Here is a 22,836-nt window from a genome sequence, read left to right on the forward strand (position 1 = left end):
CCTGGGTTTCCCCTGGGTGCTCCAGTTTCCTCCCACAGCCCAATGATGCGCAGACTAAGTAGATTGGCCATGCTAAATTGCCCATAGTGTTCAGGGATGTGTAGATTGGGAAGGTTATAGGAAGATGGGTCTGGGTGGGATGCTATGAGAGTCGGTATGGACTTAGATTAGATTAGATTAGATTCCCTACAGTGTGGAAACAGGCCGTTTGGCCCAACAAGTCCACACCGCCTCTTGAAGCATCCCACCCAGACCCATCACCCTATAACCCACACACCCCTGAACACTGCAGGCAATTTAGAATAGCCGATCCACCTGGCCTGCACATCTTTGGACTGTGGGAGGAAACCGGAGCATCTGGAGGAAACCCACGAAACTTGTTGGGCCAAAGGGTTTTTTAAGGTAGATGTAGGTAGATCCTTGATTACTAAGGTGATTAAAGATTATCAGGGGTATATTGGAATATAGAATTGAGGTTAACATCAGATCATGATGTAGAGGTGCCGGTGTTCGACTAGGGAGAACAAGGTCAGAAATTACACAACACCAGGTTATAGTCCAATAGGTTTATTTGAAAACTCAAACTTTTGGAGCCTTGCTCCTTCTTCAGATGTTAGAGAGGTAAATTCAGACACAGAATTTATAAGTAAAAGATCAAAAGGTCACACCACTGATGACTATGCATTAAACAAACCTAAGATGCTGCTAAATCTTTAATCAAATAGAAGGTTTTAATTTAGTAATATGTACATATAAATTCTGAATTCCTTTCCTGAGAAAACTAAAGGTTTTATCAGCGTAAAGAAGAGGTGACATTTTAGGTCAGACAATGCATGTTAACTGTGAGACCTTGTTTAGAATGTGTTTGTGTTTTGATCGGGAGTCAGACTGGTTTTATTCCTAAAGTAGGAATTTATAAACTGCCACATTGACATTTTGATATTTAAAAAGGGGTGGCACAGTGTCTCAGTGGTTAGCACTGCTGCCTCACAGCACCAGGGACCTGGTTTCAATTCCACCCTCGGGTGGCCTGTATGGAGTTTGCACATTCTGCCCGTGTCTGCGTGGGTTTCCTCTGGGTGCTCTGGTTTCCTCCCACAGTCCAAAGATGTGCGGGTTAAGTGGATTGGCCATGCTAAATTGCCCGCACAGTTCAGGGATGTGAAAATTAGGTTGGGGATGGGTCTGGGTGGGATACTGCGAGGGTTAGCAAGTTTTGAGAAGATTTGTAGCTCAGGTTGAGTTTCTGGACGTGAGTTTGCTCGCTGAGCTGGAAGGTTAGTTTTCAGACGTTTCGTCACTTTTGTTTAATTTGAAAAAATATACTTTATTCATAGAATGTACAAAAAATAAAACATTTATACACCTACCCAGTCATGCAAGCCGCTCCGGGTTACCCAGGGGGTACATACACCAACTAAAGGAAAAAAACAAAACAAAGAAGAAAAAAAACAAAGAAAATACCCGGCAGTCGTCTCCCTGCACAGTCCCCGTTGGCCCCCTGACCATTTGGGGAAGGCACCAGCTGGGCTCAGTTACCAGATAGGGCCTTTTTTGCTATTCTGGATGAGGAGTTTCATACGGTGGTCTTTCTCCACCGCGCCTTGGCAGCGGCTGCCCCAAGCTTTAGCACGTCCCTTAGCACGTAGCCCTGCACCTTGGAGTGCGCCAGTCTGCAACACTCGGTCGGGGTCAGTTCTTTCAGCTGGCAGACTAGCAAGTTGCGGGCAGACCAAAGAGCGTCTTTCACCGCATTGATGGTCCTCCAGGCGCAGTTGATGTTGGTCTCGGTGTGCGTCCCGGGAAACTGCCCGTACAGCATGGAGTCCCGTGTCACGGAGCTGCTGGGGACGAACCTTGACAAATACCACTGCATCCCCCTCCAGATCTCCTGCACATAGGCACACTCCAGAAGGAGGTGATAGACAGTCTCGTCCCCCTCGCAGCTGCCTTGAGGGCACCGTGCGGTGGCGCAGAGATTTCGGGCGTGCATAAAGGATCTCACTGGCAGAGCCCCTCTCACCGCCAGCCAAGCAATGTCCTTGTGCTTGTTTGACAGTTCTGGTGATGAGGCATTCTGCCAAACGACTTTGGCAGTCTGCATGGGGAACCACATGACGGGATCCACCCTCTCCTTTTCTTGAAGGGTCTCGAGGATACTATGTGCTGACCACTGCCTGACGGTCAAAGGTGTTTCCTTTCAAAAATTTCTCCACGAAGGACAGGTGGTACGGGACAGTCCAACTACTCGGAGCGTTGCGCGGCAATGAGGCCAGGCCCATCCTTCACAACACCAGGGACAGGTAGCACCTCAGTAAGTAGTGACACTTGGTGTTTGCGTACTGAGGATCTACACACAGCTTGATACAGCCGCACACAAAGGTAGCCATCAGGGCGAGGGTGGCATTCGGTACGTCCTTTCCCCCGTTTTCAAGGTCTTTGTACATGGTGTCTCTGCGGACCCGGTCCATCCTCGACCCCCAAATGAAGTGGAAGATGGCCCGGGTGACCGCAGCGGCGCAGGTCCGGGAATAGGCCAGGCCTGCGCCACATACAACAGTACCGAAAGCCCCTCGCACCTGACAACCAGGTTCTTACATGCGATGGAGAGGGACCAGAGCGGCCACCTGCCCAGTTTCTGCTTCAGTTGGGTGATACGCTCCTCCCAAGTCTTAGTGCATGCCCCAGCTCCACCGAACCAAACACCCAGCACCTTCAGGTAGTCTGTCCTGATGGTGAAGGGGATGAAGGAGCAGTCGTCCCAGCTCCTGAAGAACATGGCCACGCTCTTACCCCTATTGACTTTGGCACCCGAGGCCAGTTTAAACTGGCCGCAGATGTCCAACAGCCTACTCACCGACCAACGATCGGTGCAGAAGACGGCGACGTCATCCATGTACAGGGAGGTCTTGACCTGAAGGCGTCCACTGCCTGGGATAGTCACGCCCTTCAGGCTCACGTCCTTCCTGATGGATGCGGCAAAGGGCTCCATACAGCACACGAACAAGGCAGGAGAGAGTGGGCAGCCCTGCCTGACTCCAGATCTGATGGGAAAACTGTCCGATTTTCACCCGTTGATCGAGACTGCGCTAACGATGTTGGTGTAGAGCAGCCGGATCCAATTGCGGATGCCCTCCCCAAACCCCAATTTGGAGAGGACGTCCCTCATGTAAGCATGAGAGATCCTGTCGAAGGCCTTTTCCTGGTCCAGGCTGACGAGGCAGGTGTCCACCCGCCTGTCCTGCACGTAGGCGATCGTATCCCTGATGAGCGTGAGGCTCTCAGCAACCTTCCTGCCCGGCACAGCACAGGTTTGATCAGGGTGAATCACCGACTCCAGGACTGACCTGACCAGGTTGGCTATGACCTTGGCCAGGATTTTGTTGTCCACGTTCAATAATGAGATGGGACGCCAATTCTTAATTTCTTCCCTCTCCCCCTTCCTCTTGTAAATGAGCGTGATGATGCCCTTCCTGATGGACTTGCACATTTCCCCTGCCCGAAGCGCACTATCGTACACCTCCAGCAGGTCCTGGCCGACCAGGTCCCACAGAGCGGAATACAGCTCGACCGGTAAGCCATTGCTCCCGGGAGTCTTATTCCTCTCAAAGGACTTGAGGGCTCTGGTCAGCTCGTCCAGGGATATCGACCGGTCCAGCCAATCCCTCGTGCTGTCGTCGAAGACCTCCGTGATAGACGACAGGAACGACTCGGAGTCCGTGGGCTTCGTGTCATACAGTCCGGCATAGAAGGATCTGCTGATCCTCAAAATGTCGGGACGAGACGACATCACCGAGCCATCGTCCTCCTTCAGCCGGCTAAGCACAGAGTTCTCTTTGTGCACCTTCTGAAAGAAGAAACGCGAGCACGTCTCGTCCTGCTCCACGGAGAAGACCCTGGACTGGAAGATTATCCTGGAGGCCTCCGTGGCGAAGAGCGAGGCTTGCTGGCTCCTCATCTCTTGGAGGTCCTCCGTGACATCGACCCCCATCAACTGCAGAAGGAGCAGGTTCTGCATCCTTTTCTGGAGTCACGACAGCTTTCCCGCCTCTCTCTCACCTTCTGAACACCCTTGAGGACAAAGAACCTCTTGATGTTCTCCTTCACCGTCTCCCACCAGTCGCCGGAAACTCAAAGAGGGGTTTCACGGTTCTCCACCCGGCGTACTCCCTCTTGAGCTCCTCAACGTTCTCTGGGGTCAACAGAGTCGTGTTGAGCTTCCACGCCCCCTTGCCAGCCTGCTGGTCGTCCTGTAAGTGACAGTCGGCCAGCAGGAGGCAGTGGTCAGTGAAGAACACTGGCTCGACGCCGGTGGACCTGACCGAGAACGCCCGTGACACGAACAGGAAGTCCATCCTTGAGCGGATAGACCCGTCTGGCCATGACCAGGTGTATCTCCGCTGCGCTCCGTCTGCAGGGGTGCTGAAGACGTCAAGCAGCTTAGCGTCTTTCACCGTGCCCATCAGGAATCAGACGTGACGTCCAGTTGACTCCCTCCACCCGCTGTCCCCACACCGGATCTTCCATCTGCATCGATGATGCAGTTGAAGTCTCTGCCTAGGATGACCGGCCTGGACGTAGCCAGCAGGGGTGGAAGCTGCTGCAGGACGGCCAACCGCTCACTCCGTACCGCTGGGGCGTACACGTTGATCAGCCTCAGGGGAGCATTCCTGTAGGTGACATCAGCCACTAGGAGGCGCCCCCCCCACCACCTCCTGAACTTGAGAGATGGTGAAGTTGCGCCCCTGCAGCAGAATAGCCAGGCGCGAGGAGCGACAGTTGTTACCCCCGACCAGATCGAAGGCCCACAGGTCCAGGCACCCGACCATTTCCCGTACCTGCTGAGGTCCGGTATCCCGCACTCCTGCAGAAACAGGAGGTCTGCCTTGATGGAGGTCAGGTAGGCCAACGTGGACACACATCTTGTGGTGGACTTGACGCTGCACACATTAATGCTCACCACTCATACCCCCATTGTGGGCAGTGACCGCAGTACCCTCCCCGAGCCCAAGGTCCAGCCCCTCCATCTGTCCCTTCATGCCCATTGCCCGGGCGAACTGCTGGACGCTGTCCGGGCTCAGGAAACCATCTGTGCTGCCTTCCGGGTGGCATCCCCCCTTCGGGGGTATGGAGGCTGGAGAGTCCAGCTCTGGGTCAGGCTGGGGACACGCTGTTTCCTGCTTCCCGCCTGAAGGTTCCGGCGCATGGCTGGGTGTCGGAGGGAGCCTCAGGACGCCTCCCGTCACCTGGAATCGGGGTGCTGCACTCCTTCTCCCTTGAGATCTTTAGCTTCTGCTTTGGGCGGGCCTCCTCCAAATCCCCCTCGTCAGAAGAGCTCTTATAGCCCCCCTATAGCTGCCTCTTCCCGCCTGATGGTTGCGGTGCCTGGGCCCGCCGGCGCGCCTTCCTCCTCGCTTTCCGGACCATCGTCCACTTCCCTGGGTCACCTGTCGCCGCCTCCATCGACTCTGGGTTGTCGGGGGGGAGCGGAGCCTGCAGGGGCGCTTTGCTGGCCTCGGGTCCATCCTGCGGGGCTGGGCCCTCCTGCACGACCTGGCCCTCCTGCACATTAGTGGGGTCCTTGCAGGGCCCTGGTGCCTTCCTCTCCTCCGGGGGGTGCTGGCCCGACATTGCCCCTGCCGGCGACCTGGGCGTAGGTGGTCCCCTGCCGCGGGCATGCCATATAGAGGTGGCCCGCTTCCCCGCAAAGGTTGCAGCTTTTTTCTTGTGGGAAATCCTTTGCAAGGTGTCCCTCCTCCCTGCAATTCCTGCAGATGGTGGCTTTGCAGTCGGCCGCCACGTGACCTGACCTAGCACAGGCATGGCAGACTTTAGGTTGCCCTGCGTAGGTCAGGTAGCCCTTGCTCCCGCCGATCGCGAAGCTGGATGATGGGTGTATGATGTTCCCGTCCGCGCCCGTCCTCAGCGTCACCCTGACCTGCCTCTTACCCCCGAAGGGGTGCATGATGTTGGTTAGGTCTCCTTCCACCTTCACGTACCTTCCGAGGAAGGTCAGGACATCAGCTGCTGGCACATGTGGGTTGTACATGTGTACAGTCACCATACGGCTCCTCTGCACCGGCATCACGAACAGCGGGACAGCAGTCAGTACGGAGAGGGGGCCCTCACCTCCTTTCTCCTTGAAAACCTCCAAGAAGCGCTCGCAAATCTTGGCACTCCTGAAGGTTACATCGTAGAAACCTCCTCCAGGGAAATCCTGTAGGCAGTAAATGTCCGCAGCAGCAAACCCACAACAGTCCAACAGGACCCTCTTCATGAAGAAAGGTGCGGTCCACAGGTGCACCTTCATCCACCTACTTCACGGAAACGCGGATGGTGTTCCGGACCCCCTGACCTGGGGCACGAGCACTCGCCGCAGCTATCGTTGCAGGTTGGCTGCTCCCCTGAACCAGCGTTAGGCCAAAGCCAGTATTAAGATCCATCGGTTGCAAGGGTGCACAGCCAACCCGACGTCTTCCTTCCACCTCCAACACAGCGCTCTCCTCTTCTCAGTCCACAAAAGAGTGGGTCTTTATTTTGTACTGGACGTAAGCTGGTTCACTGAGCTGGAAGGTCCGTTTTCAGACGTTTCATCACCATTCTAGATAACATCATCAGTGAGCCTCCAATGAAGCGCTCGTGTTCTGTCCCACTTTCTATTTATCTGTTTCGTTTTCCTTGAGTTGGTGATGTCATTTCCTGTGTTGGTGATGTCATTTCCTGTTCTTTTTCTCAGAGGATGGTAGATTGGCTCCAAGTCAATGTGTTTGTTGATGGAGTTTCGGTTGGAATGCCATGCTTTTAGGAATTCTCGTGCATGTCTCTTGTTTGGCTTGTCCTAGGATGGATGTGTTGTCCCAATCAAAGTGGTGTCCTTCCTCATCTGTATGTAAGGATACTAGTGATAGTGGGTCATGTCAATTTGTGGCTAGTTGATGTTCATGTATCCTGGTGACTAGCTTTCTGCCTGTTTGTCCAATGTAGTGTTTGTCACAGTTCTTGCAAAGTATTTTGTAGATGACGTTCGTTTTGCTTGTTGTCTGTATAGGGTCTTTTAAGTTCATTAGCTGCTGTTTTAGTGTGTTGGTGGGTTTGTGGGCTACCCTGATGCCAAGAGGTCCGAGTAGTCTGGCAGTCATTTCGGAAATGTCTTTGATGTAGGGGAGAGTGGTTATGGTTTCTGGGCCCGTTTTGTCTGTTTGTTTGAGTTTGTTGCTGAGAAATCGGCGGACTGTGTTCATTGGGTACCTGTTCTTTTTGAATACGCTGTATAGGTGATTTTCTTCTGCTCTTCGTAGTTCCTCTGTGCTGCACTGTGTGGTGGCTCATTGAAATAATGTTCTAATGCAGCTTCGTTTGTGGGTGTTGGGATGGTTGCTCCTGTCATTCAGTATTTGGTCCGTGTGTATTGTTTTCCTGTCGACGCTGGTTTGAAGTTCCCCATTGACTGTTCGCTCTACTGTGACATCTAGGAATGGCAGTTTGTTGTTGTTTTCCTCGTCTTTTGTGAATGTTATGCCAGTAAGGGTATTATTGATGGTCTTGAAGGTTTCCTCTAATTTGTTTTGTTTAGTGATGACAAAGGTTTCATCCACGTAGTGCACCCAAAGTTCGGGTTGGATGGTTGGCAGAGCTGTTTGTTCGAGTCTCTGCATTACTGCCTCTGCTAAGAACCGTAATATCAGAGATATACACTCCGAGGGTCAGTGTGGACTTGGGTTGAAGGGCCTGTTTCCGTACTATAGGGATTCTATTCTATAATGACTGACAGCATGCAAATTGTGTGCTTTTTGAATAAAGTAGAATTTATCTGCAAATACAAATTTACCCCATAGGTCCACGTGTGTTCTTCAGAAAAGGGTCTAGGCCCGAATCATCAGGTTTCCTGCTCCTCTGATGCTGCTTGGTCTGCATGTTCATCCAGCTCTACACCTTGTTATCTCTGTCCATCTTCTGCCCCACTTAACCACTCCAATTCCCACTATCCCCTACTTGTATCCACCTATCACCATCCCACCTACCTTTCTCCGTCTTCCATCTCACCTTCTTGACCTGACACAACCTGTTCATCTTCTCTCCCATGTATCTGCCCCACCCTTCCCATTGACCAATACCCACTACACCCTACCTGCATCCACCTATCACCATCCCAATTAACTTCCCCCAACCCCACCCCTCCTCCTGCTATTTATTTCCCAGCTCCTTTCCCCCTCCACAATTCTGAAGAAGGGTCCTGACCCAAAATGTCAACTTTCCTATTCCTCTGATGCTGCTTAACAGCATCTTAGGTTTGTTTAATACATCCTCATTAGTGGTATGACCCTTTGATCTTTTACATATAAATTCTGTGTCTGATACCACCTCACTAACACCCGAAGAAGGAGCGAAGCTCTGAAAGCTTGTGTTTTCAAATAAACCTGTTGGATTATAACCTGGTGTTGTGTGATTTCTGACGAAGATCAGAACAGCCATAGAGCTGGATTTGGATATGGGGTTCACTTGTTAATTTTTAATCTGCAATAGATTGACTTTTTTGAAGCAAGTTCTTAAGGGATATGGGCCAAAGGTAGGTATATGGATTTAGGCCACATATCAGCCATGACATCATTGAATGGTGGAACAGGTTTGAGGGACTGAATAGTCTGTTTCTCCGTTTCTAGCCATAACTTATTTGAATGGTGAAACAGGCTCGAAAGGCCACGTGGCCTGCTCTTGTTCCTTGTTTGTAAGTGTAGAGTAATGGACAATGAATATTAGCGTCAGTCCCAATTATTTCAATCTAATTTCCTTACCACCGATGGTCAGGTTTCAGTAGCATGCTTATTAGCTTTTGGTGATGAACACAATCAAATGTTTTTCCTTCATTGAAATGCATTTATAAATGTTCTTGTTTACTCTGGATATTTATAGAAGAATGTTCTATGTTCCCTCTCTTGTTTCTACTCCAGTTAAAAACATGCATCAATCCGTACTTCAACATATTGGAATCATACCTGGCACATAGGAAAATGATTGTGGTTGTTGGAGGTCAGTCCTCAGGGTAAAATCCTAGGCCCAACCATCGTCAGCTGCTTCATCCGTGACAGTTCCGCCATGATAAGGTTAGAAGTGGGGATGTTGATCAGTGATTATGTAGTATTCAGTGCTATTGATGACTCTTCAGATACTGAAATAGTCCATGTTCGTAAGCAGCAAGATGTGGTTAATATCCAGGTTTGGGCTGACAAATGGAAAGTAACATTTGCACCACATGAATATCAGGCATTGACCATCTCCAATAACCTGGGTGGCTCACCACCATCTTTTCAAGGACAGCAAGGGATGGCAATAAATGCTGGCCCAACCAGCGATGCCCATGTCTCATGAGCGAATAAAAAAAGTTATTATTTATTTCAATTATGATGTGCAGGATTATTTTAATGAAATGGCTTATTAAGCTTATTGTAAAATGATTGTGCTCCATTGCCTTAGGTTTTTTAGGTAACAATGAACAATGAATGTCTCAGTCCACTTGGAATGCATCCTTTGACATATATTGATCACAATTTTTTGTCATTGTTATGATCCTAGCTGATGGAGCTATTGAATAAATCATATAGTAGAATTAAGTCTAGACTGACAAATCATTTTTTAAAATTTTATTTAAAGTGGTTGTTGATCACCAAATCATAGTCATATGATGCCACAGAGTTTCTCTTACAACTGAGTACTAGTTTCTTATAATAAAAGGAAAAGAATACCATTTAAGTACAGAACATAGACTGAAAGACCTTAAAAGACAAAGTCGAAGTCTGAGATATAACACAGTGTGGAGATGGAGGAACACAGCAGGCCAGGCAGCATCAAATGATCAGAAAAGTTGACGTTTCGGGTCAGGCCCCTTCTTCAGAAATTATCCATAGAAACTTTAATAAGGAGAAACTTCTTCACCCAGAGAGTGGTGAATCTATGGAATTCACTGCCACAGAAGGATGTCGAGGCCAGGTCATTGAGTACATTTAAGACTGAGATAGATAGGTTCTTGTATATCAAGGGGAGCAAGGGTTATGGGGAGAAAGTTGGAGAATGGAGTTGACAAACTCATCAGCCATGATTGAATGGCCCAATTTCTGCTCCTATGTCTTATGGTCTTATGGAGTCAAATCCAGAAAAATTACCCCTTGATTATCAAATCTTTAAGTTCACTCTGGGTGAATCTTTAAAGTCCTTCCATGTAAACTGTGAAGTCTTCTGACATAAATAAGCACAAAACTGAAAGTTTAGACTTGCTCTGCTTTTAATAATCAAAACATTTCTAACCAAGCATACTTGGTTAGGAATTTTTACAAGCTAAACTTTTCTACTGAGGTAACTGTATTTTCCCTGAACTGATCGACACTCCTTTCAAGGTGACAAACTATCTTTGCTCTGAGATAACAAAGTGTGAAGTTGGTTGAACACAGCAGGCCAAGCAGCATCTCAGGAGCACAAAAGCTGACGTTTTGGGCCTAGACCCTTCATCAGAGAGGGGGATGGGGAGAGGGTTCTGAAATAAATAGGGAGAGCTGGGGAGGCGGACCGAAGATAGATAGAGGAGAAGATAGGTGGAGAGTAGAGTATAGGTGGGGAGGGGATAGGTCAGTCCAGGGAGAATGGAAAGGTCAAGGAAGCGGGATGAGGTTAGTAGGTGGGAAATGGAGGTGCGGCTTGAGGTGGGAGGAGGGGATAGGTGAGAGGAAGAACAGGTTAGGGAGGCGGGGACGAGCTGGGCTGGTTTTGGGATGCAGAGATAATGGGAACTGCAGATGCTGGAGAATCCAAGATAACAAAGTGTGTAGCTGGATGAACACAGCAGGCCAAACAGCATCTCAGGAGCACAAAAGCTGACGTTTCGGGCCTAGACCCTTCATCAGAGAGGCCTCTGCTCCTGAGGTGCCTGCTGTGTTCATCCAGCTTCACACTTTGTTATCTTGGTTTTGAGATGCAGTTGTGGGAGGGGACGAGCTGGGCTGGTTTTGGGATGCAGTGGGGCATGGGGAGATTTTGAAGCTTGTGACGTCCACATTGATGCCATTAGGCTGCAGAGTTCCCAAGCGGAATATGAGTTGCTGTTCCTGCAACCTTCGGGTGGCATCATTGTGGCATTGCAGGAGGCCCATGATGGACATGTCGCCTAAGGAATGGGAGGGGGAGTTAAAATGGTTCGTGACTGGGAGGTGCAGCTGTTTATTGTGAACTGAGCAGAGGTGTTCTGCAAAGTGGTCCCCAAGCCTCCACTTGGTTTCCCCAATGTAGAGGAAGCCACAACAGGTACAGTGGATACAGTATACCACATTGGCAGATGTGCAGGTGAACATTTGCTTAATATGGAAAATTATCTCAGGCAACCAACTGGAAACTGATGTCCATTTCAAGCCACCAACTCCCACAGCTACCTAGAATACACCTCCTCCCACCCACCCTCCTGCAAAAATTCCATCCCCTGTTCCCAATTCCTTCACCTCCGCCGCATTTGTTCCCAGGATGAGGCATTCCACTCCTGCACATTCCAGATGTCCGCGTTTTTCGAGGACCGCAACTTCTCCCCCGCAGTGGTCGAGAACGCCCTTGACCGTGTCTCCTGCATTTCCTGCAACACATCCCTCATACCCCGCCCCCGCAACAACCGGCCTAAGAGAATCCCCCTTGTCCTCACATACCACCCCACCAACCTCCTGATACAACGCATCATCTTCCAACACTTCCGCCATCTACAATCCGATCCCACCACCCAAGACATTTTTCCCTCCCCACCCTTGTCTGCCTTCCGGAGAGACCATTCTCTCCATGACTCCCTTGTCCGCTCCACCCTCCCCTCCAACCCCACCACACCCGGTACCTTCCCCTGCAACCGCAGGAAGTGCTACACTTGCCCCCACACCTCCTCCCTCACCCCCATCCCAGGCCCCAAGATGACTTTTCATATTAAATAAGTGTTCATCTGCACATCTGCCAATGTGGTATATTGTATCCATTGCACCCGGTGTGGCTTCCTCTACATTGGGGGAACCAAGCGGAGGCTTGGGGACTGCTTTGCAGAAAACATCCGCTCGGTTCGCAATAAACAACTGCACCTCCCAGTCGCAAACCATTTCAACTCCCCCTCCCATTCCTCAGACGACATGTCTATCATGGGCCTCCTGCAGTGCCACAATGATGCCACCCGAAGGTTGCAGGAACAGCAACTTATATTCCGCTTGGGAACCCCGCAGCCCAATGGCATCAATGTGGACTTCACAAGCTTCAAAATCTCCCCTTCCCCCACTGCATCCCAAAACCAGCCTCCCTAACCTGTTCTTCCTCTCACCTATCCCCTCCTCCCACCTCAAGTCGCACCTCCATTTCCCACCTACTAACCTCATCCCGCCTCCTTGACCTGTCCGTCCTCCCTGGACTGACCAATCCCCTCCCTACCTATACTCTCCTCTCCACCTATCTTCTCCTCTATCCATCTTCAGTCTGCCTCCCCCTCTCTCCCTATTTATTTCACAACCCGCTCCCCATCCCCCTCTCTGATGAAGGGTCTAGGCCCGAAACTTCAGCTTTTGTGCTCCTGAGATGCTGCTTGGCCTGCTGTGTTCATCCAGCTTCACACTTTGTCATCTTGGATTCTCCAGCATCAGCAGTTCCCATTATCTTTGCTCTGACTCCAGTTTCTGGGTATTCTAGGATAAAATCAATTCCTAATTGTGCTGAACTAAAACGAGCCATTAATGTTTACTCCAGCCCTTGTAAACTCTTAGAGTAAAACCAATCTTCCAATAATACTGCAGGCAGTCCCTGTTCTTTGACACATGCTGGATTAGGTCACTGTTCTGAAAGGACAATTTTTTTTAAACCCTTCAGAAAAGTAACCAATCCCATATGGCATTATTTTAAAAATCATAGCTTAAACTAGCATGAATATACATATAAATCAGCGATCCCTCATCACCATCATCACTACTAATTCCTTTCCTTGAGTGCTTTTAGGCATTCTTTTTTTAACTTAATCGATGCCAGACATTTTTTCCTTAATAATTTCAAAGCATTCTTTAAGCTGATAAATTGTTTGTCTCCGTGTTGAAGGCTCCCTTGATTTTGATAATTATACAATTTATTTAAATATGGATTAACTGAAAGAATTATGGTTAAACACATCAAGTAACAGATGCAATCAAGTCAAAAACCAGAGCTTTCACAGCAATCCACCCAAATAACAGTGAGGTTGAGTCACCAAAATATTTCCTCCTTCTCAGGGCTTCCAACTCTTCACTTTCAAAGATCTAGTCTGACAACTGCCTCAAAGCAGCCCCACCACAAGGTACATCAACAGCTAAAGAAAAGCTGAAAAAACTGTGGATGCTGTAAATCAGAAACAAAAACAGAAATTCCTAGCAGCAGCATCCGTGGAGAGAAGTCAAAGTTAACATTTCAGGTTGAGTGTTAGCATTGTAGAAACACAATTCCATCCCAACAGACAGGTCACCAAACCCAATACACTGCAAACCCATCACCAGTGTTCAATCCACAATTTACTAACTCCTTGTTATTATGGAATCATGGCAAACTAATGATGCACCACACACACAAGGTGAACATATGAGCTGACCATCATCTAATCCAATGCTAGAATTCTGCAGAAATCCAGCTGGGACTAATCAGAGCCAAGAATGCAAGGATTGTGAGCAGGCAGACCAAGAGGGACATCCTGTAATGGGTTAGTTACAAACTGCTGTGACCTCATAAAGACAGCATGTGCACAAGTCTCTGCATTTCTCATCTTTCACGTGTTTCTGCCTCAATGAGATCCATGCTTACGCTTTCTCTATAAGTAACTGATTGGCAGAGAGTCTGCTTTTAGCTAACCCTCGAACTTAATGGCATATATTGTTTTTAAAAATGATCAATTTTGGCCAGCCTTTGCTGCATTATAAAATTCTCCCATTTAGCCAACATTATAAACATCTTCCTTAAAGGCCTCTAAGGCCTTAAACCTCTCTTGTTAGTTATGTTCACAAAAGTTATGTTTATTCCTCAAGGAATGTATATTTGTTGCAAATTATGATTTTTTAAAAAAAATTCTCACGCTCTTCAGGATCAGGTTAAATTTGAGCAGCGTTCCCTTTGCACCAAAAATAGTAGGAACTGCAGATGCTGGAGAATCTGAGATAACAAGGTGTAGAGCTGGATGAAGACAAGCAGGCCAAGCAGCATCAGACGAGCAGGAAGGCTGACGTTTCGGGAAGAAGGGTCTAGGCCCGAAACGTCAGCCTTCCTGCTCCTCTGCTGCTTGGCCTGCTGTGTTCATCCATCTCTACACCTTATTCCCTTTGCACCATGTGAGCACCACTCCTGGACAGGCAAATAGTCTGAGATGCTCTATTGAGCAGTTTCTCTGTGTTAATCACGAAGTCATTTACAATGTGGATTTTTCAAATTGAAACTTTATTCATGTTATTCCTTGACGCTGATTAGTTCATTTCAAACCGAAGGCCAGGCGCTATTACAGTAAAAGAATGGTTCGGACAAGGCCTAAGTATCCCCAATAACTTTCCCAAAAAAGTGAGGGACAGGCTAATATACCGTACAAAGGGCGCCGCCGCAAGACAGCGACCAGCAATTTCACAAATTAAAACCCGAAATAAATGTGGCCAATCAAACAACACTAGTTCAAAGAACAACTAGTTGTCCAAATGTCGCCAATTGTTCTTACCAGTATTGTATTTCCAATGATGAAAATCTGTCGGAGGTAATTTTAACGTGGGAACAAACAGAATAAAAGATGATATCTGCACTGATTGATAGGGGTCTGGTCAAGCTGACAGGCTGTCCTGGGAAAAGACTGTGTAAGCAGCCTCTGACAATTTTACAGTCTCCTACCCAGTCGCTCTCCCCGGAGTGAGTGACACCAAGTCCACAGCTCCACCCCTCGGATATACACACGCTGCACCCCCAGCAGTTTGACCGGGAAACCGTTCCTGCAAATATCACCTTAAACAGCGCTAGTCGCTGGTTAGACATTTGGGAAAGTGTTCGCCACCGTGACCTCGGACTTTGCAGGGCTTGGGATTGTGAGAAAGGACGCTGGAAATCTAACAGGTCATTTCTAAGTGTTGCGATAGTGAGCTGGGTCTCAGTGATAGTGAGCTGGGTATCGGAGTGTTATTGAGCTAGGTCCCAGTGATAGTGAGCTGGATCTCTCAGTAATAGTGAACTGGTTCATTGTGATTGTGAGTTGGGTCTTTTGCCAGTGAGCTGGGTCTCATGGATAGTGACTGGACCACCGTATTAGTGAGCTGGGTCTCTCAGTGATAGTGAGCTGGGTATCTCAGTCATAGTGAGCTGGGTCACGGTACTGAAAGATTGGGTTTGTGTTTGTATATGTCCGGGGTGGGGGAGGGGTTGCGTCTGTATAGGGACGGAGGGGGTTGGATTTGCACAGAGACGGAGGGGTTTGGTCTGGATAGGGACGGAGGGGCTTAGCTTGGTATAGGGAAAGGAGTTTGGGTCAGTATAGGGACGGAGGTGTTTGGGTCTGTGTAGGGCTGGGTTTTTTTGGTCTGTATAGGGAAAGGAGCTTTGGTCTGTCTAGTGAGAGTTCTCAGGGAAGCGTGGAGACGGTGAGAGTTCAGGCTTGGCGTGAAGTTGTTGGGGATGAACAGTGGGACGGAAGTGGATCTGAATGAGACTGAGGCCAGTGCTAATGGCACCTTCGCCAGTGCGTTTGCCCAGCCAACTTGGCAGGTGGTTCTCTGGGCAGCCGCTTACTCAGTAATCATCCTGACCGCCGTCTCTGGCAATGTGATCGTGGTTTGGATCATTCTTGCTCATCGGAGGATGCGGACTGTCACCAATTACTTTTTGCTGAGCCTGGCGGTGGGGGACGCCTCTATGGCCGCATTCAACACCGCCTTCAACTTCATCTACGCCGTGCACAATGAGTGGTATTTCGGGCCGCACTACTGCCGTTTCCAAAACTTGTTGCCCATCACTGCCGTGTTCGCCAGCATCTACTCAATGACAGCCATTGCCCTGGACAGGTAAAACGGCTTTCTACCCGACACTTACGCAGGATAGCATTCACCCGGGACAGCTCTCCACCTGAGACTGTCATAGGGTATAGAGTCACAGAGAACGGAAACAGACTCTTCGGTTCAACTCATCCATGCCGACCAGGTATCCTGAATAAATCTGGTCCCCTTTGCCAACATTCGGCCCATATCCTTCTAAATCTTTACGACTCATTGGCCTTCCAGATGACTTTTGAAATTGTAATTGTACCAGCCTCCGTCACTTCCCCGGGGAGCTGGTTCTTCAGGACCTTTTTAAACCGTTTTCCCTTTCATCTTAAACTTGGCAGTCTAGTTTTAGATTATTGCTGTAAGGACAGTTGTAGTGAAGGTTCCCATGATTTGTACTCAGATGGTAGGACTGTCTTTTGAAGAGAGACTGGGCAAAGAATGGAAGGGATCTAATTAAAACTTAGGAAACGCTTCAAGGGATAGGCAGGGTGGGTGAAGTAAGATGTTTACCCTGCTTCTGGAATATAGGACCAGGGGAAAATTTTAAAATTAGAAGGATTCCAATTAGGACTGAGATGAGGAGAGATTTGTTTCCTCAGAGGGTGATGGCAAATCTTTTGAATTCTCAGAGAGCTGTGGACACTCAGCCTTTGAGTATGTTTAGAGTAGAATATGATAGATTTCTGACTACCAGTGGTTTACATCATGGAGATAGTGTGGTTAAAAAGCATTAAGGTCGATAGCCAAAATTTTATGGAGTAGGGGGACAGGTTTGGTGAGCTGAACTGTCAATTCCAATTTCTATGTTCTATGTTTCCCCATCACCATCCCACCTACCTTCCACCAGCCCCAGACCCCTCCCTTTATTTCTGAGTTCCCTTCCCCTGTCCTGATGAAGGGCCCTGACTGAAAAGTCAACTTGCCCGCTCCTCAGATGCTGTCTGATCTGCTGTGCTCCTCCAGCTGCACATTTTATCAGACTTGAAGAGTGAGAAAATTTTAGAAGTCAGCAAAGCAGGACCAAGGAATTTATAAAGAGAGGGGAAAAAAAGCGTATGGGAGCAAGCTAACAGGGATCACAAGAATCCACTGTAAAAGTTTCTACAGGTATGTAAAAAGGAAAAGATTGATGGAAACCAATATTAGCCCCTAACAGTCAGAAATGGGTGAACTTACAACAGGAAACAAAGAAATTTCTGATGAACTAATTTTATACTTTCTTTCTGTCTTCATAAAGGACTGGAATAACGTACCAGAAATGATGGGGAACACAAGTATTATTGAGAGGAAGGAACTGAAGAAAATCTATATTAATAGAGAAATGATATTGGGGAAATTGATGGGATTGAAGGCTGATAAATCCTCAAATTTATCCCCAGATAACCTACATCCTAGAGTTCCAAAAACCTTACATAGTTTACATACATGATTTAGAGTTGGGGACGAAGTGTAGTGTGTCAAAGTTCACAGATGACTCTAAGGTGAATGGTACAGAAAAGTGTCCAGAGGACACTGAGAGTCTGCAGAGGGGTAAAGATAGGTTAGGTGAGTGAGCAAAGGTATGGCAGATGGAGTATCCTCACCCCACGCATGAATTGCTACTGAGGGACTACAGCGTAGGTTCACAAGGTCAATTCCTGGAATGGCGGTACTATCATATGTTGAAAGATTGGAGTGACTGGGCTTGTATACACTTGAGTTTAGAAGGATGAGAGGGGATCTGATTGAGACGTATAATATTATTAAGGGATTGGACACTCTGGAGGCAGGAAACATGTTTCCGCTGATGGGCGAATCCAGAATCAGAGGACACGGTTTAAAAATAAGGGGTATGCCATTTAGAACAGAGTTGAGGAAAAACTTCTTCACCCAGAAAGTGCTGGATATATGGGATGCCCTGCCCCAGAAGGCAGTGGAGACCAACTCTCTGGATACTTTCAAGAAAGAGATGGATAGAGCTCCTAAAGATAGTGGAATCAAGGGTTATGGGGATAAGGCAGGAACAGGATACTGATTGTGGATGATCAGCCATGATCATAATGAATGGTGGTGCTGGCTCGAAGGGCCAAATGGCCTACTCCAGCATCTATTGTCTATTGTCTATTGAATAAAGAATATAAAATTGTCCATTCTGGCAGGAAGGATTAAAAAAAAATAAATAGATGGTGAGAATTTGTAGAGATCTGGATGTCCTCATGCATGCAAGTATTGAATAAATCTAATCAGATGTTTGCATTTATTGCTAGGGAAATTAAATACAAAAGTAAAGAAGTTGATCTTCAGTTACAGAGGGCCCTGGTGACAGCACATCTGAAGCACCACGTACAGTATTAGTCAGCTTATTTAAAGAAGGATATAAAACAGTTGGAAGGAAATTTTCAGATTTTTGTTTGAGTTCTTCCTGTTGGCAACCAGATCTCAAGTTCATGTCTTGGAGCAAAGGTGTTTTTATCAGGACCCCATCCCCATTCTCTTTTCAGTTCTGTTTTAAACATAACTGTCTTGTAAAGGTCAGTATTCGTGACATCTCCCCCTAAAAGTCAACCACTCATTGCACGGTGGCTCAGTGGTTAGCACTACCTCCTTTCAGCACCAGATGCCTGGGTTCGATTCCGCTCTCGGGCGACTGTCTGCGTGGAGTTTGCACGTTCTCACTATGTCTGCGTGGGTTTCCTCCCACAGTCTAAAAGTGTGCAGGCTAGGTGGATTGGCCATGTTAAATTGCCCGTAATGAACAGGGATGTGTGGATTGGGTGGGTTACAGGGGGATAGGATAGGGTGGGATGCTCTGAAGGTCAGTGTGGACATGTTGGGCTGAAGGGCCTGTTTCCATACTGTTGGGATTCTAAAAACATAGTAATAATGATTTTATTCCATAATGATATCAAAATATAACAAATTGCACCACTATAAACAAATGAACCAATGTATTACATCCTGTAACATTCTTCCTCTTGTGACAGATTTTGGAATTATTCATATTCTATTGAGAATATTCTATGTCTTAGTCCATAGCAACTAACTGCATGCGATAATTTAAATTTAAAACCAGTGTGAATTCCTAGAGTCTCAATTGTCTTGCAAATGAAAATTTAGTTTACTGATGGTTAGTTGATTTTCTCTCAATATCTGTAAAAGATCTTGATTCACATTTTGCATAGGTAATACATCTTCTCCATATCCTGGGCTAGAAGACTGTATTGTGGTTCTACATTTTTAATGTTGTTTTCCAAAATATGTATTGGATAAGGCACAGTTTAATTCCTGAGATAATATGTGATGGAATCAAATTCTTCACAAGTTGTTAGGTCTGGTTTCTCAACAGCAACTTTCGCAATTGCTGGCAAGCCATCTGGCTTTTGAAAACTGGTGGCTGTGAATTGTAATCAAAGGAGAAACCCTCTGTCTACTTTCTGGGTGCATTAATTTGCTTTATCCTTCTATAAAGCCAGACACAAATTATCGGCAGGGTTTTCAATTTTCAACATAGACTTTAAATCATTCTGTTCAGTTTTAAATGCCTTCAATGTCTGCATGTTTTTATTAATGTGAAAGACATTTTAACCAGCCAAACACCTGACAAGTCAGGAAGAACAATTGAATTCATCTCATTCTGTTTATATTCTGTCAGGTCCACTATAGCTGAAATAAATCATAAATTCTTTATTAAAGATGTTTTATTATTTTAGTTTGCCTGTGCCAATCACATAATGCAAGTGGATTACAAGTTTTGGAAAGTTCCAATCAGTAAATACTAAGACAGAACTCAAACACCATCTTCCTGGAATCTCACACTCTTGCAATGTCTAGACCTCACAGTCAACAAAGGCAGAAGAATAGTAGACATATCTTTCCATCAGGGTCAGGTTAAAAAAAGTGCACTATATAGACATTACGCTTGAAATGGCACCAACAGCCCATCATCTAGCTCATACAATGTACAATGGTTGTGACCAGAGGCAGAGAAGCTGTCCAGTTAACTAAATCAACTCATTTCAAAACCCTGCCAAATGACCAAAATCTCCATTATTTCTGAAAAGTTTATTCATAATTTCTGGACCCTTTTTTGCAGTCTGGTAAGCATCATTCTGCTATTAGCGTTAAGGCAGGCTGCTAATAATCTAACCAGCTGATAACACCCAACCTGCTTTTACTATCCAAATCACTTAAGTCTACAAGATCATCAACAAAACAGCCAGACTCCAGGCATGCCTCAAGTCCAAGTAAGCCTCCTTGAAACCTAGTTCCAAAAACCTTACATTTACTAGAAAAGTGAACCAAGTGTCTACATGCCAACCTCATTTGCTGTGCTTTTGTCAACTTTAAAAAGGAATTCTGAAACTTCTGCCTTGCTTAGCTAAAATTGAACTACCTGCCTTGACCTTCTTGACTGTTTGGTAGTCACATGATCACTCTCTGAACCCCCTAAATCTGTGAGGTGGCCATCTCCAGAAGAACGTAGCTTCCTGGATACATTGCAGTGATGCCAGCTGTTGCTTTAGCTCATTGAACTGATGACACTTCCTGCACATGTGACTGTCTAGGACACGAGAGCTGTTCTGGAGCCTATACATGCTACAGGATGTACATTTACAAGGACTGATGCATCTTTCCATAACTCAGTTGATTAGATTATTACACTGAGATTTGCTAAACAACTTTGTACGTTACTCTGAGTCTCACAGTTCAGAAGACGACCTGAAGTAACTGTGTAGTTTATTTTCCTAGCCCAGTGTGCTTTACAGATTGCACAGAATGGGTGTGGAAGCTTTATTACTTCCTAGATGCTTTTAAAAGGAAGCTAGGAAAGCACATGGGGAGAAAAGAATGGAGGGAAAGGGTTGGATGAAGGAAGATTAGATAATGCTTGTGTCGAGAGTGATCATTGATTCAGATATGTTGGACCGAATGGGCTGTTCCGAACTTTCAATGTAATTGTTACTAGAGATTGAGGATAATATGGTGGACTGAGATCTGATTATCTGTGATATGACACTTGCTGTATTTCACTACACAGGTACATTGCCATCATCCACCCTTTGAAGCCCAGGCTGTCGTCCAGCTCAACTAAGCTAGTGATTGGGTTTATCTGGTTCCTGGCCCTGGCTCTAGCATTCCCACAGTGTTTCTATGCCCGCATTGTGCAATTAGAAAGCCGAGTGATCTGTAAGGTGGACTGGCCTGGGGATGTCGGAGGACAACATCAATTGACGTAAGAATATGTTATCAGTTCCCTCCATTGTTAACTCTACTGCTACAAATATTACTAATTGTGTACATTTTCAAATCAGGACAATTATCCAAAAATAATTTCCACAGTTTCTTGGGGGAAATAATAGTCACAAATGTGTAGAAAGCTTCCTCTCAAGCAACATATAACTCATGGTGCAAGACCATGAGCTACTTGTAATTAGAAATTATGTGCAAATAACTGTGCTTCATTGGAAGAATTGATAAGGATAACATAGGCTTGAACTTTTCTTGGTTTGAGGAGTTGGTAATTGTGCTTTAACTAAGGGTCTTGTGATTTGAAAGCTGTGAGCTGATTTGGGCTGGAGAAAAGGATTTGCTTTATTGTTATCCAAATTGATTGCTGGGTTCTAGCTACATCCAGGCTGTTATTGTTGCTATCATTGCAGCATAACACACTCTATGATCAGTAATGCCCCAACATGATTCCATTACCTATACGAACACCTGTGACTGACATTGCTGACCTGATTCCCAGGATAAGTTTCTGTACTTTTCTAGGTCCGGGGAATGTTTCAGTAAAATCCAGCTAAGATTTGCCAGAAACAATGGGTGCAGTATTTGTCATAGTTCAGCATTTCAGAGTGATACTGTATGTCTTGCCTTCGCATCATTTGATACTATCACCGTTTGAAATGGGACAGACGTCAAACTGATCTAGAAACTCAAGATTCAGCATCCATGAGGTGCTGCAGGCCTTCAACACTAGCAGAATTATACTCCAGCACAATCTGTAACCTCACGGCCTGACCTATCCCCCATGCAACCATTTCCATCAAGCCAAGGGATCAATCCTGGTTCAATGGAGAGTGCAGGAGGGCATACCAAGAACAGAACCAGGCATACCCGAAGATATCTGGTCCACCTGGTGAAGCACCAAACAGAACTACTTGTACACCAAACAGCATAAGAGCAAGTGACAGAAAAAACTAAGTGATCCCACAGGCATCAGATCAGATCTAAGCTCTGGATTCCTGCCACGTCCAGTCGTGAATGGTGGTGGATGACTCACTGGAGGAGGAGGCTGAACAAATAAATCTATCCTCAGTGATGGAAAACCGTAAACATGTCATTGCAAAAGATAAGGCTGAAACATTCAAGCAATCTTCAACCAGAAGTGCAGAGTGGATTATCTTTCTCAGCCTCCTGCAGTGGTCCCAAGTGTCACAACACAAATCTTCAGCCAATTTGATTCACACCATGTAACGTCAAAGATACTGCAAATGCTATGGGCCCTGACAACATTTTGGCAATTGTGCTGAAGATTTGTGCTTCAGAACTTGCCGCTCTCCTAGCCAAGCTCTTTCAGCACAGTTACAACACTGGGATCTACCAGCAATATGGAAAATTACCCAGGTATGTCCTGTAGTCAAAAAGCAGGACAAATCCAACCCAGCTAGTTACTGCTCCATCAGTCTACTCTTGATCATCAGGAAAGTGATGGAAGGTGTCATCAACAAAGCTATCATACAGCACCTGCTCATCAATAACCTGCTCAGTGATGCCCAGTTGGGTTCTGTCAGGACCACTCCGCTTCTGACTTCATTACAGTCTTGGTTCAAAC

The 22,836-nt window shown here is 46.8% G+C and overlaps 1 protein-coding gene across 3 annotated transcripts in view; it reads left to right on the forward strand.

The window, feature by feature from the left end:
• Positions 1 to 15,458: 15,458 nt before the first annotated feature.
• tacr2 (tachykinin receptor 2) overlaps positions 15,459 to 22,836 on the forward strand; it is an 87,918-nt gene continuing 80,540 nt past the window's right edge. For all 3 annotated transcript variants that reach the window (XM_048551588.1, XM_048551587.1, XM_048551589.1), the window contains exons 1-2: positions 15,459 to 16,040; positions 21,040 to 21,234. In XM_048551588.1, the coding sequence (XP_048407545.1) occupies positions 15,655 to 16,040; positions 21,040 to 21,234 (581 nt within the window). In that variant the 5' untranslated portion in view covers positions 15,459 to 15,654. The remainder of the gene's footprint in view (positions 16,041 to 21,039; positions 21,235 to 22,836) is intronic.

Source organism: Stegostoma tigrinum, chromosome 20 (assembly GCF_030684315.1).
Source record: "Stegostoma tigrinum isolate sSteTig4 chromosome 20, sSteTig4.hap1, whole genome shotgun sequence".
NCBI lineage: Eukaryota > Metazoa > Chordata > Chondrichthyes > Orectolobiformes > Stegostomatidae > Stegostoma > Stegostoma tigrinum.